Below are 16073 nucleotides of genomic sequence, written 5' to 3'. Positions count from 1 at the left end.
ATTCACAATTGCTACAAAGAGAATAAAGTACCTAGGAATACAACTAACAAGGAACGTAAAGGACCTCTTCAAGGAGAACTACAAGCCATTGCTCAACGAAATAAGAGAGGATACAAACAGATGGAGAAACATTCCATGTTCATGGTTAGGAAGAATCAACATCGTGAAAATGGCCATACTGCCCAAAGTAATTTACAGATTCAACGCTATTCCCATCAAGCTACCAACGACCTTCTTCACAGAACTGGAAAAAAACACCTTAAACTTCATATGGAACCAAAAGAGAGCCCGCATAGCCAAGTCAATTCTAAGCAAAAAGAACAAAGCAGGAGGCATCACACTACCGGACTTCAAACTATACTACAAGGCTACAGTAATCAAAACAGCATGGTACTGGTACCAAAACAGAGATATAGACCAATGGAACAGAACAGAGGCCTCAGAGGAAATACAACATACCCACAACCATCTGATCTTCGACAAACCTGACAAAAACAAGCAATGGGGAAAGGATTCCCTGTTTAATAAATGGTGTTGGGAAAACTGGCTAGCCATGTGCAGAAAGCAGAAACAGGACCCCTTCCTGACACCTTACACCAAAATTAACTCCAGATGGATTAAAGACTTAAACATCAGACCTAATACCATAAAAACCTTACAAGAAAATCTAGGCAAAACCATTCAGGACATAGGTGTAGGCAAGGACTTCATGACCAAAACGCCAAAAGCAATGGCAGCAAAAGCCAAAATAGACAAATGGGACCTAATCAAACTCCACAGCTTCTGCACGGCAAAAGAAACAGTCAGTAGAGTGAATCGGCAACCAACAGAATGGGAAAAAATTTTTGTAGTCTACCCATCTGACAAGGGGCTGATATCCAGAATTTACAAAGAACTAAAGCAGATCTACAAGAAAAAAACAAGCCCATTCAAAAATGGGCGAAGGATATGAACAGATACTTTACAAAAGAAGACATACGGGAGGCCAACAAACATATGAAAAAATGCTCATCATCACTGGTCATCAGAGAAATGCAAATCAAAACCACATTGAGATACCATCTCACACCAGTTAGAATGGCGATCATTAAAAAATCGGGAAACAACAGATGCTGGAGAGGATGTGGAGAAATAGGAACACTTTTACACTGTTGGTGGGAGTGTAAATTAATTCAACCATTGTCGAAGACAGTGTGGCGATTCCTCAAGGACCTAAAAATAGAAATCCCATTTGACCCAGCAATCCCATTACTGGGTATATATCCAAAGGATTATAAATCATTCTACTACAAGGACACATGCACACGAATGTTCATTGCAGCACTGTTTACAATAGCAAAGACCTGGAACCAACCCAAATGCCCAACGATGATAGACTGGATAGGGAAAATGTGGTACATATACACCATGGAATATTATGCAGCCATCAAAAACGAGGAGTTCACGTCCTTTGTAGGGACATGGATGAACCTGGAAACCATTATTCTCAGCAAACTGACACAAGAGCAGAAAATCAAACACCGTATATTCTCGCTCATAGGCGGGTGTTGAACAATGAGAACACATGGACACAGGGAGGGGAGCACTACACATTGGGATCCGTTGGGGGGAAATGGGGGAGGGGCGGGGGGTGGGGAGGTGGGAAGAGATAGCATGGGGAGAAATGACAGATACAGGTGAGGGGACGGAAGGAAGCAAAGCACACTGCCATGTGTGTACCTATGCAACAATCTTGCATGTTCATCACATGTACCCCAAAACCTAAAATGCAATAAAAAATATATATATATAAAAAAAAAAAAAGAAAAAAAAAACAGCCACTTATATTTATCAAAAAGATGTTCCAATATGACTCTCTCATGAACTTTGCTCTGTGGAGGAAAGCAGGATAGGTAGCACTCTGTGATACAATTATGCTTTTTTTTCTATAAAAAAAAAAAAGATTTATTTTTTCTTTCTGGAATTCTGTTTGAAATTTACTTGGTCTGTGGTATAAGATGATGTCCTAGATTGATACCCTATCCTAAACACTTTTCCTTTAGCCTATACTAAACATAATCTTTCTTCTTAAATGAGTAATCAGAATACCCCAGGTCTCTATTTTTGATATCACATCACTGTTCAGTATAGTTGCGAAATAAAATATGTGAGATATTCCGTAATGATCTTAAGACTGACTCCATTCATTACCAATGCTACAGGCCTATGTTTTTATTATTCATCATCACTGCAAAGTCCTCTCAACTAATCTCCATGCCTTGTTTTTTCCTCTTCTAATCTATTCTTGACTAATTGCCAGAATAAATGTCCACAAACACAGTTCTAATTATGAAACTTTCTTATACAAAGAGCTTCATTAGTTTTGTTCTGAGAAAATAAATAATTTAGCCAGGCATTAGTATTATTTTGCTAGAGCTACTGTAACAAAGTCCCACAAACTGGATGGCGGAAGCAACAGAATTTTATTGTCTCACAGTTCTGGAGGCAAAAGTCTGACATAAAGTATTGACAGGGTGTTCTTCTGAGGAATGAGGAAAAATGTATTCAATGCCTATCCCCTAACTTCTGGTAGTTTTCTGGCATCTTTGCCATTTCTTAGCTTATAGAAGCATCATCTTAAACTCTGCCTTTATCTTCACATGGTATTCTCCTTCAGTCTGTGTTCAAATTTCCTCCATTTATCAGAACACCAGTAACACTGTATTAGAGCCCACCCTACTGAAAGATGATCTTATCTTAACTAATTATACCTGCAACGACCTCATTTCCAAATAAAGTCATATTTTGAGGTGGTAGGGGTTAGGACTTTAACACAAATTTTGGGACACATACGAATCCTTAATAGTATTCAAAGCTCTCCATAAGGTTTCCTACTTGCCTTTTCAGCGTTATCCCTCATTACCTTGTTTCTTCACTTTATACCCGAGGTAGTGTATACAACAAGAAGCCCTGCCCTTTTATGAATCATTTCCATCTCTGTGTATTACTTCTCTCCAATTGATTTGTATTTATTCACTAAATCATATACATTCTTCGAGGTCAAGCTTAAATGATCCATCTTCCATAAGGATAAACACAAATTTCCTATCTAAAAACAACTTCTCTCTTTTTTGCCTCCCTAAGTACATTATTTATACCTGTCTTCTGCAATTTTGCATTTTGCAATAGACATTGCAATACAAGTCTTAACTTGTATTGTACATGGCTTACCTAGTCTGTTACTACCAGACAGCAAGTCCTTTTTAAGAACAAGGTACACATTTGACTCATCTTTTACTTTTCCCATGGTTCTTTTCATAGAACTTATAATAAGTATTTATTGAACAAGGTTGTAAATATCACATAAATTACAGTTTAAAGTCTTTGATACTGGTTATTTTATCAGGATTATTCTTTAAGATTGCAGAAAAATTCTTAACAGATGTTTTTGTTGTTGTTGAGACCCGACTCGCCCTGTCACTCAGGCTGGAGTGCTGTGGCATGAGCACAGCTCACTGCAGCCTTGACCTCCTGGGTCAAGGAATGCTCCTACTTCAGCCTCCTGAGTAGCTGGGATCACAGGCGTGTGCCACCACACCTGGCTAATGTTTAAAAATTTTTTGTAAAGATGGAGTCTCCCTATGTTGCTCTGACTGATCTTGAGCTTCTGGGGTCAAGTGATCGTCTTGTGTTGGCCTCCTAAAGTCCTGAGATTTATAGGGTATGAGCCACCATACCTGGGTGATACTTTTCTCTTTTATAGTATGAAAATGAACAAATGTTTTCCAACCAATACACAGTGTCAGACCCTAATCCTGAACCTATCTAACCAATTAGATAATTTGATATTACCAATATCCTGCAAAAGCCCATTAAATAACCCTATATTTTTCATACAATCTTGTTTTTAGAAGTTCTAATAAAACCAAAAGAAGTTTCATTTCATTCATGGTTACAGTTGGTTCAGTACTTATCAAACCCATTCAAAGCAGTTCAAACTTATTGTTGAAAAGGTAGAGAATTTCAGAAAATTTAAAACTGAGAAACGGTACCAAAGCTAGACAAAGATTTTAGAGATTTGAGCTAGAATCTACTTCCTAAGACGTAGGGGTGCTTTGCCTATTCTCTTTTTAGAAGAAAAAGTGAATTCTATATATTACATGCTTTCTTTGCCTTCATATAGATGTATAAGGATATTCAAATGTAGCACAATTTTAAACAAATAAATAACTATAAAATAAAGCTTCCAAATTTGTCATTAAGAATGTGTCAAGATACTTCTTCTATACAACCGTTTTTAATGAATAAGATATCATTAAGAGTTTATACATTCTAAACAAGCACTTTAAATAAATTTTGGTATTTACTAACTTAAGTATTCAAGAACCTGGTTTGAAGAGTCCAACAGACTAAAAGTCTGCTTTTCAAGAGTACTATGATCGTCTATCAATGGAGAGATTTTTGTATTTCTATATTCTAATAGTTCACGATCCTTGCTTGATGTCAGTAATTCATTATCAACTATACCAATAGTTGCATCTTCCACCAGAATATTTGCTTGGTATGCTCCCACCGGAATTTCAGGCACTCCAATGTAGTCATGATCTGCCACTACTGAACTGTGCAAGAGATACAGACTTTCTGAAAGAAGAGAAATCATACATTTGACTTTTAGAATAATAATTAAACATATCTTAAACAATGCTAAGTGAGAAATAAAATCCCAAGTAATAAAAACTAACTATCAAGATTAACTTCTAGGGAGTTCTACTGTCTACTAAATAAATATGAATGTCAAAGAATAAATTAAATGAGATATAAATTTGACAGTTCATACAAAAAAATGCAGGAAAGATCAAGGATTTTAAAACAGCCATTTTTCTGTCCCCTCGACCTGTCCTTGGTAGATATGTATGTATGGTGAACAGCGGGTAGAAGGAGTGAGAATTATGGCATAGATTAAAAATAAAATTATAAGGCTAGGCATGGTGGCTCACACCTGTAATCTCAACACTTTGTAAGGCCAAAGCCAGTGGATTGCTTAAGTCCCAGAGTTCAAGAGCAGCCTGGCCAACACAGTGAAACCCTGTCTCTACAAAAAATACAAAAAAAATAGCAAGGTGTGGCTGCCTGTGCCTGTGGTCCTAGCTACTCAGGAGGCTGAGAAGGATCACTTGAGCCTGGGTGGTTAAAGTGGCAATGAGCTGTGATGGCACCACTACACTCCACTGTGGGCAACAGAGGAAGACCCTGTCTCAAAAAAAAAAAAAAATTATAAAACTATTTTTGATAATGGTATCCTTAATATGCCTCTGTAAAGCATTTTTGGGTGAATTAACAGGGTCATAGAATGACTTTAACAAGTAAATTATTAAATCCTTGCATTTACAACTTGAGATAATTTTCTTATCTTTATAAACCCCATATTGGGAAGATAATATCAAATTGTTACAATATGAAGTTAAAAACAACATGCCAACTCATATCACTCTTCATGTGATAGAAATGTGTAAGAAGGCAGGCTGCAATGAAGTAGCTTAAAAAGCTTAGTTTATTTAAATCAAATTTGATGCCAAAATTCTTAGGAACTTTTAAGGTCTACCTAAGCCATACTGAAGTATTGACAGGGAATCTTCCTTGTCAGCATTTTATTGTATTTTGAGCAAATTTATCATCACCATCAGAAAAAAAATGTTTAAAATGAATGTTAAACTGATGGCAAATCTTCTAAAGAAAGATTAATATGTATGAAAGGATTCCTCCCTATCTGATATTTTAATTCGTTGCAAGAAGACATTATTTTACCAAAGCTGATTAACTTCCTGAACCCCTGCCTTCTCCAAATTTGCCCCCAAAACATCAAAATACAGATAAGGATATATTCATTTATCTCTACTTATTTTTCATTGATTCACCCATTCATTCATTCATGGTCTTACTCTGTCACCCAGGCTGGAGTGCAATGGCATGAATAGCGGGCACTATAGGCACATGTCACCATGTCCAGCTAATTATATTGCCTAGGTTGGTCTCCTAAAGATTTTAAGGGCTTAAGGAGTCCTGAAATCTTAAATTGGAGAAAGCAAAAGAAGATTAATTTGCCTATTTAGATTAGAGACCAATGAAAGTGTCTCAAAGCAGACAAATTTGCTAGTATATTTTGAAAAACAATCCTACTCTACTCAGCCTCATAATGTTATTATGAACAGCTCACTGAACCTATTTCAACCCTAGAAATTAATGCATTTAACAACTTTCAATTTACAAACTTTAATAGATCACACAAAGTTGTTCTCTCTACCAAAATATGGCATAAGTAGGCTTGGGCTTGTATGGCCATTTATTCTGCCTATAATTCTGAAAGACAAAAAAATAAATCACGTGGCCAGCTGCCGTGGCTCATGCCTATAATCCCAGCACTTTTGGAGGCCGAGGTAGGTGGATCACTTGAGGTCAGAAGTTCGAGACCAACCTGGCTAACATGGTGAAACCCCATCGTTACTAAAAATACAAAAATTAGCCAGGCATGGTGGTGGGTGCCTGTAATCCCAGATACTCAGGAGGCTCAGGTGAGAGAATAGTTTGAATCCAGGAGGTGGAGGTTGCAGTGAGGTGAGATCACGCCATTGCACTCCAGCCTGAGTGACAGAGCGAGACTCTGTCTCAAAAAAAAAAGAAAAAGTCATGCAACACATGAGATGCATTATGTCCAATAACAGCAAGAGGGAAGAAAAAATGATCAATAAAATTGAAACATTTTCAGTTTTAACATCAAAATTTGCAATTACTCTACTGTTAATACTGGGTAGGAAGTAGTTATTAAGGGAATTTTAAAAGGTTAGGTAGGGTAAAAATTTCATGGTTTTAAGGCCTGTACACTCACTTCTGCCAAGTTACCAGTGATGGCAGATATCACAGGCATTTAAGAAATGTCCAAAGACTCTCTCAGAGGATTGATAAAGGAATTTTTCTGTCTGAAAAAGCTTTTTTCATACGGATGAAGTAGGTCTATTTTGGAAAAATTTGTCTATATATGTCAATAGGGAAAAATATGCCTAGATGTAAAGCTCTTAGAAATTATCACTTTAATTTGCTGAAATGGACTCAGAGACCTTGAACTTGAGTACCTCATAGTTACACTGGTTAGAAAAAAATGAACATTACTAACCTCACTTGATTTTAAGAGAAGAGCTTCTGTATATAAGTCACACACATACATACACACACACAAACTTTTTCTTCTAAAAACAGTTAACCTTTAAAGTAATTTATTGTAATAAAACCATAGAGAAGAAGGACTACACTCAGCAAATTCTAAACAAATCACTTTATACACAATGGAAATCTACTCTGAATTATGTCAAAGGCCTGTTTGTTTAGAAAAAAATAATTCTCATTTATTCACAAAGCTCAAATATGTTTCAACTCCTACTGTGCTCTAAATCTACTGGAGCTAAGATAAATGCTCTTTAATTTCAATAATCAGAAGAAGACTCTTGAGGCCTTACATGTTGAACAAATAATATTTTGGATACACTGGGTTATATAAAATATATCACTAAAGTTATTTTCACTTATTTCTGTACTTTTTAAAATGTGACTACTAGAAAATTTTAAATTACATAGCTCTTGTATTATTATTCATTGATTAGACAACACTAATTTAAAACAATCCTGAGTTAGGGATAAAAGAACATGATTAAACTTTTTGCCCTGAAAACACAGCGATGGGGAGTAAACAAACAACATATTAAAGGTCTTTCCTAGTCAGTTACATTACACAATATATTTCACTAAGTATTTTTCTTTCCTCACTCTATTAATATGACCTCTGTTTTAAAGCATCATTTCGGTTTTTACCAGACTGAATAAGTAAGTCTTTAGTTTCTTTGAAACTAAAGTATTTTCAAGACATTTCGGGAAGGTGTTAATCAGCAGTTTTGATACCCATTTTTACTATTATTTTTTATTTTCAATTTATTTATTTTGAGATGGAGTCTTACTCTGATGCCAGTCTGGAGTGCGTTGACGCAATCTCAGCTCCCTACAACCTCTGCCTCCTGGGATCAAGCAATTCTCCTCTCTCGGCCACCCGGGTAGCTGGGATTACAGATGCCTGCCACCATGTCCAGCTAACTTTTGTATTTTTAGTAGAGACAGGTTTTCACCATGTTGGCCAGGATGGTCTTGATATCCTGACCTTGTGATCCAACCACCTTGGCCTCCCAAAGTACTGGTATTACAGGCATGAGCCACCACACCCAGCACTGATACCCATTTTTAATGTAGGGTTTTTTAAAGAGATGGGGTCTCAGTCCAGCGCAGTGGCTCACACCTGTAATCCCAGCACTTTGGGAGACCGAGGGGGGCAGATCAACTGAGGTCAGGAGTTTGAGACCGGCCTGCCCAACATGGGAAAACCCTGTCTCTACTAAACACACAAAAATTAGCTGGGTGTAGGGGTGGACACCTGTAATCCCAGCTACTCGGGAAGCTGAGGCAGGAGAATCACTTGAACCCAGGAAGCGGAGGTTGCAGTGACCCAAGATCGCATCATTACACTCCAACCTGGGCGACAAGAGTGAAACTCCATTTCGAAAAAAAAAAAAAAAAGATGTGTTCTCACTCTGTTACCCAGGCTGGAGTGCAGGAGTATGATCTTGGCTCACTGTAGCCTCAATCTCCCTGGCTCAAGTGGTCCTCTGCTTCAGCTCCCTAAGTAGCTATTACCAAAGCTGCACATCACCATGCCCAGCTAATTTCTATATTTTTTCGTAGGGACAGTGTTTCGCTACACTGTCCAGGCTGGTCTTGAACTCCTGAGCTCAGGCAATCCACCCATCTTGGCCTCTCAAAACGCTGGGATTACAGGCATGAGCCACTGTGCCCAGCCTTAACGTAGTTTTAAGGAGTAAACTTAATAGACTAAAAAATCAATTTTTAAATTCCCCTAAGGAGAAAAATAAATAAAAATTACAGCTTCAAAAAAGTCTGATTTGGATTATTTCTTCAATCAGAAAGAAAAAGACAAGGTTTCAGACTACTTAATTTTCTTATTTTAAAGAGGCGTGACTAAACTAATCCTATATATGATCTGATAATCCTCAAACTATTAGAATGTGCTGCCATAGTAGTATATCCTTTCTCAAGACAAAATAACTATAATTTGATACTATACCACTGTCATTATAATAACTAATACTGTCAACAGAGAACTGAATAACTATTGGTTTAGAAATATATAACTGGACTGGGCAGTGACTCACATCTGTAATTCCAACATTTTGAGATGGAGTATTACTCTGATGTCAGACTTACTTAAAATAGCAATGACAAATATTGTAGACCTCGTACTGAATGTGCTCACTCTACATTCAATTCTAGATAAGAATGGATAAGAGGTTGGCAAAAGAATTATATCTGCTTTAGACAGTGTCTTTAATACAGCTATGAAATCTCAAGGCTAGTAACAGCAGCAATGACAAATGTGGATAAATTTATAGTTCTTTTGGCTAGAGCACATCAAAATTTATATCAAATAAAATTTCAATGATTATTCAAAATCATTTTGTTTGCTTTAATCCCACTCAAGGACTCTTTAAAGAAAATCAACTTGTGAGGTGGTTTTCAAGAAAATCGTGAAAAATATTTTCAAGAAAATATGTGATACTGAGGAAAAAGATAACAGAAATTACATTTACTTTGAATTTCTACAAATCAGAGAAATGTAACCTTTTTTTTCCTACTTAACGTGCAGAAGAGAGAGATAATTAAAGGTAGCTCACAACTGAGAGGAGGCACAAACCATGAAAGCAATTATCTTCTAACAAAGAGAATGAAAGTACTTGTGAGTTTTCAGGATTAGAACATAGCTCAAGGTAAGTTTATACTAAACAACTGGGTCTGTCACAAGAAGGCAAGTGCTAAGAGGTTTTAACACAAGAGTTGTACGCCAGATTAGAAGCAGAGTTGAGCTACCATTACTGAGCAGCCCACAAGGGCTTTACCTCTTAAGAAAAGGTGTAGGGTAAGTGTAGGTTATTTATACTGTTGTTACTCTTTTTGTTATTAATATTTGCTAAAGCCTGTTACAGAACTTGTTTATGTTGTTTAAAAATATATTTTCCATTAAATGTTACTCATATCCAAATAATATTAACGCTTCATCTGGCTAAGGTACCAATTAACTCCCTCTCAGTTATCCACCTCAGAGAAGTTCTACGGAAGCAGACACATTAGGACAAAATAAAAGTCTTGATAAAGTGGAGAACATAATCTAAAAGCCATGGCAAAAACATCACTTAACTAGGCTATGAAAGAAAGGGTTACAGAGAACAGGATATCTTGACTGTTCAGAACCAAAGTTAGGGGCAAGCATAACCTTGTTTAGAGTGCTATCACCTCTTCTTACAGCACCTTACAGCATTCTGAGGATACCCCACTCTGTACCCACACCTGGCCCACAACCATGACCTAACTATAAAGCAATATTAAAATTTAATGACATTTTTAAAGTACCCTAATATTTATCTCACAACTGGATTCTCGACAGTATTGTTGTTTTTGGCATTAATGATCATAGTGACTGTTTTCATGCTAAAAAGAGGCAATAAGTGACTAATAGGACATTGTAAGGCCAGGTGTGATGGCAGATGCATGTAATCTCAACACTTTGGGAGGCCAAGCCAGGCAAATCACTTGAGGCCAAGACTTCAAGACCAGTCTGGCCAATGGTGAAATCTCTTCTCTACTAAAAACACAAAAAATTAGCCAGGCCTGGTGGCACATGCTTATAATCCCAGCTACTTGAGAGGCTAAGGCACAAGAATTGCTGGAACACAGGAAGCAAGAGGTTGCAGTGAGCCCAGACTGCACCACTGCACTCCAGCCTGGGGGACCGAGTGAGATTCTGTGTCAAAAAAAAAAAAAAAAAAAAAAATTGAGAAAGCAAAAATAGAGATGATGTTAAGATGTTATCTTTCCTTCAGAGGAAAACAGGTTTAGTATCTCCCACATAAACTATGAAAAACATAGTAGAAATTTAAAAAACAGCCAGGCACGGTGGCTCACACCTGTAATCCCAGCACTATGTGAGGCCGAGGTGGGCGGATGACCTGAGGTCAGGAGTTTGAGACCAGCCTGCCTAACACAATGAAACCCTGTTTCTACTAAAAATACAAAAATTTGCTGGGCATAGTGGCACGAGCCTGTAATTCCAGCTACTAGGGAGGCTGAGGCAGAATTGCTTAAACCCTGGAGGCGGAGGGGGCAGTGAGGTGAGATCACGCCATTGCACTCCAGCTTGGGCAACAAGAGCGAAACTCCATCTAAAAGAAAAGTTCGGTGCTGTGACTCACACCTGTAATCCCCGGCGTGAGGTCAGGAGTTAAAGACCAGCCTGGCCAACATGGACTAGTAATACAAAAATTCACCAGGTGTGGTAGTACATGCCTGTAATCCCAGCTACTCCAGAGGCTGAGGCAGAATTGCTTGAACCCAGGAGGTGGAGGTTGCAGTGAGCCAAGATCATGCCACTGCACTCCAGCCCGAGCAACAGAGTGAGATGGGCTCAAAAACAAAAACAAAACAACAATAACAAAAATCTCATAGGCCTGACAGAAGAGATACTGTCATAAAACAGACTACCTGGGATAGTTAAAACTGTAACAAATTTTATGAAGATGAGAAGGAAAAAGAAAACCTAACAAAAGAGGGGAGAAAGGTTTCTGCTATTTTTAACTTCTCTCCTTACCAAAAGGAATAAAAATGTAGAGAAGTGACAGATAATTTACCTTGTTCACTGGATTCTCTTATATAGGGCTTAAGGTGAGACATTTTGATAGGTCTTTTCAGTCTAGCCCCAGTGTTGTCTCTCAGGACAGCACATCCACTTTCTGTAATATAGTCTATGACACAAGGACCAACCCATTCAGACTGAAAACGACCATCCTTCCACCAATTTTTTCTTTGTCTTAAAACTTCATGACCCACTTTTAAGTGAAATGGATTTAATTGCTTTGGTTTCTTTTTAACAATGATCTTGCTTTTATTTAGTTCATCCAAATTGTTGTTCTCCATCTACAAGCGTAAAAAGAAAAAGAACGAAGAGATGAAAGAGTTATAGCATCTTGAAAGTAAATGCAGATAATGAGAATATTATAACAAAATGGTTACTTATTGGGATGCTACTAAAAGATAGGCATGAATTATATTTAATTCTTAAAACAACATTTCAAAATCAGTATTATTAACCCACTTTATATGAAAGGTAAACTAAGATAGGTTAAGTAATTTGCCAAACTCAAACAACTCAAAGTAGTTAAGATTATAGGTTTGAATCCAGCTCTACTTGATTCCAAAATCCATAGCTTTCTCATTATTGCCTCTCAGCATTTCATAGCAAGTAAACCAACTACTTAATCAAGATAAGCAAAATTTGATAGATAAAAAATTTTGGCAGGTAAGGGTATTGTGTGTGTGTGTGTGTGTGTGTGTGTGCATGCATACATGTACATACTGCAATTTTAAATATAACTTTATAAAGTTTTAGATTACAATTTTTTCTATTAAATAGAATCACCTGGCCCATTGAAGTTGTCTTATTATCCATTATTTTATCAGCTTCTTTAATTGCATCTAGAATTTTGGCAAACATACTTGTATTATCATCATCCACTTCATGAAGACTATCTGAGGTCTCAGGCATATAAGGATTTCGATTAAACATTTGAAAATATGGTGTATTTTTTGTAGACTCCTATTTTAAAGAAAATAAATGTCAATTTTATAATAAAACATTTATCTGGCCAAGAAATAGTCATAACTCAGAAGTACAGAATTATAAAAAGGCACATACCAAGTGAGTTACATTGAAGGCAAATGAAACAGCTGATAGGTGATCATCCCAATTGTTTGGGTGGTCAGCACAGTGTTTGGAGAGAAATGTTTTGATTGTGCTAGGTGTACTTTCTATTGCATTAACATTTCCAGAGGTGGGAGAAACTACAATTTGCTTTATGCCAAACAATCTGCACAGTTCAACATTGATCTGAAAAATATATAAAACAAAGCTGGCTTTTTAAAAATTTGTGTTTTATTTTTCCATTGACTTAAAAAAGTCTTCAAAAGAATTAGAATCTTGCCTTTTTATTGACCGTAACATTCTATATAAAAACATACATAAATATGTAAAATTTTATGCATATAATATGTATAAAATAGTGGTTACCATTTATTGAGTCTTTACCATATGCTGATCATCACACTAGACATTTTACACTATTGTCATTAAATCTTACAAGTTTTTGAGGCTGAAGCTTTAAGAGATTAAGTACCTTGCAGAATACACACATACAACATGGAAGAATAGAACTTAACACTAACCTTGAGTTTAATTTTTTTCTTTTTTTGTGGTGTCGGGAGACAGGGTATTGCTCTGTCACACAGGCTGGAGTGCAGCCTCCACCACCTGGGCTCAGGCAATTCCCTCACCTCAGCCTGCCCAGCAGCTAGGACTACAAGCATCTGTCACCATGCCCAGCTAATTTTTAAATACTTTATACAGATGGAGTTTTGCCATGTTACCTAGGCTGGTCTCAAACTCCTGGACTCAAGCAATCCACCCACCTCAGCCTTTAAAAGTGCTGAGATTACAGGCATAAGCCACTGAACCCAGCCCTCAAGTAATTTTTTAATTTAGTAGACAGTCTCTCAAAAAAAAAAAAACAAAAAAAAACATACACACTAGGTCATAAGTTAATGTTTAGAAAGCACTTAAAACAGTTATTGGCAGTAATAAGCATTTTATAACTTTTATCTGCTACTATTATTGTTACGATATTATGTGCAGCACTTAAAAGAAACCAAGAAGAGTTTACAATACTTGTAACAGTAAGCCTGTTAAATATAAAATAATTTTTCCTATGTCATCCTTCAGACTTATTTTTTCCTTATTATTTTGGGTTCAGTAAACCTTTGGCTCATAAATCTGTCTTTTAAAACAAAGACTATTTCAGATGAGTAGTATCAGAATAAATAAGCAAAGTTAATGAGGGGAAAGCAACAAAAAGAAAACTGCATTTCCCAGACTCCCTTGCAGCTTGGGGTGGTCAGGTGACGTTATTCTAGCCAAAAAGTTGTAAGTAAAAATTGTTGGGCAAACTCAGCTGGTACTAGTTTTGTTTGCTCATTACTCTTTCCCTTCTTTCTGACTGAAATGTAGGCATTGTGGCATGTGCTCTGGCAGCCATGCTGTGAATACAATAGGAGTGACTATCACTGCCAACATTTTTTGGGATAATATATATAAAACATATATTAATGTTTTGGGATAGGGAAGGGCAGTCTGTTACTTCGATTGAATACACTTCCTAGCTGATATACATACTAATTCAGGCTGCCTGTCTTTAATTAAACAGTAATTAGAAAGAAATCCCAGAAAATAGGTGTCATTTGGGTCAGCTTCAATCTGAGTCTTGATCAATGGTTTTAAATGACCCTTGAAAAAGCCTTTAACTTCTTTGTTTCAAAAGGTTGCCTAGGAATGATCCAGGGAATCCATTTGTGAAATGCTATCTTGACAGCCTTGCCCTAGCAGCCCCTCAACCATCAAACCAGATATTCAGTCAGTCCTTACAATTTTAGTTTTCTGTCAGACATTTAAAAAAATTAATTTTCTAACTGATAATGTTTACGATTTTTCCTTCAGAGGCTTACAAAAAGTTCTTTGTGCATTTTATTGAATCAATTTAGCAAATATTCTAAGCTAAGCTATGTTAGAAACATCTGTATTTTTATTCAACTATATAATAAACCTCCCACACTGTCTATTATGTTATAATCTTTGGCAGTGTTTTCTGTATCAGTATTTGCTGACAAAAGAGTTCATTTTGAAATGTCATCATTATGCTTTCTGTGGAATAGTGAGTCCATTTTAATCACAGAAAAAAGAACATGTTTTCCCAATGATATGTCACTTTTTTGGTTTTTTGTTTAAGCAACCTCACAAAATAGGCCCGCAAGTGTTACTTGTTACCCACGCCCCCTTTTTTTTTGAGACAGGGTCTCACTCTTACCCAGGCTGGAGTGCATGATCTTTGCTCACTGGAGCCCTCAACCTCCCGGGCTCAAGCAGTCTTCCCATATCAACCTCCCGAGTAGCTGGACTACAGGTGTGTGTCCCACACACCTGACTAATTTTTGTATTTTTTGTAGAGATTGTATTTCACCATGTTGCTTAGGCTAGTCTCAAACTACTATGCTCAAGTGATCCACCTGCTAGGATTACAACAGACATGAGCCACCCACCACATCCTATTATTACTTTTTTTTATTTGAGACAGGGTCTCGCTGTTGCCCAAACTGGAGTGCAGTGACGCAATCATAGCTTACTGCAGCCTTGATGTCCTGGGCTTAAGTGACGCTTACATAGCCTCCTGAGTTGCTGGCATTATGGGTGTGCAACACCACACCCAGCTAATTTAAAATAATTTTTTTTTTTTTTTGGTAGAGACAGAGTCTTGCTATATTGCATCAGCTAGTCTTGAACTCCTGATCTCAAGTTATCCTCTCACCTCAGTCTCCCAGAAAACTGACATCACAGGTATGAGCCACCACACTTGGACCTATTGTTACCTGTAGTAAAATGGGTTACCAAATAACTTTAAACACAATTGGAAAAACTGCTAGCTAACCATAATGGCTTCACATAATCATTTGCAAATACCTTGAAACATTATATGCACTTAGGGTAAGGCTCTTCATTAATAAAAGTGGAAGTGAACCAATATTTCAAAGAGTATTCTTCATAATTTTGAATTTGATGGCCAATTTCCTATCATATCTGATATATGTGGTTTCCCTTTATCTTCAGAGATTATGTTCCAAGGCCCCTAGTGAATGTTCGATACCGCAGGTAGTACTGACTCTAACTATACAAAGTCTAACTATACTACATTTTTTCCTTTATGTACATACTTATGAGAGACTTTAATTTATAAATTAGGCACAGTAAGAGATTAATAACTACTAATAATTTATAACTAATAATAATACCTATTTTAATAGGACGAGTAACAATATGCCAACATCACTAC

General features: G+C 36.8%; 1 protein-coding gene across 4 annotated transcripts in view; it reads right to left on the bottom strand.

Moving 5' to 3' along the window:
* Positions 1–2443: 2443 nt before the first annotated feature.
* Positions 2444–16073, bottom strand: part of GIN1 (gypsy retrotransposon integrase 1) — a 30296-nt gene continuing 16666 nt past the window's right edge. For all 4 annotated transcript variants that reach the window (XM_074383076.1, XM_074383080.1, XM_039467992.2 and 1 more), the window contains 4 exons: positions 12836–13027; positions 12560–12736; positions 11772–12057; positions 2444–4620 (listed from right to left, as the gene is read on the bottom strand). In XM_074383076.1, coding sequence (XP_074239177.1) covers positions 4346–4620; positions 11772–12057; positions 12560–12736; positions 12836–13027 — 930 coding nt within the window. In that variant the 3' untranslated portion in view covers positions 2444–4345. The remainder of the gene's footprint in view (positions 4621–11771; positions 12058–12559; positions 12737–12835; positions 13028–16073) is intronic.

This window comes from Saimiri boliviensis, chromosome 1 (assembly GCF_048565385.1).
Source record: "Saimiri boliviensis isolate mSaiBol1 chromosome 1, mSaiBol1.pri, whole genome shotgun sequence".
NCBI lineage: Eukaryota > Metazoa > Chordata > Mammalia > Primates > Cebidae > Saimiri > Saimiri boliviensis.
This window is presented reverse-complemented; position numbering and strand designations above follow the sequence as displayed.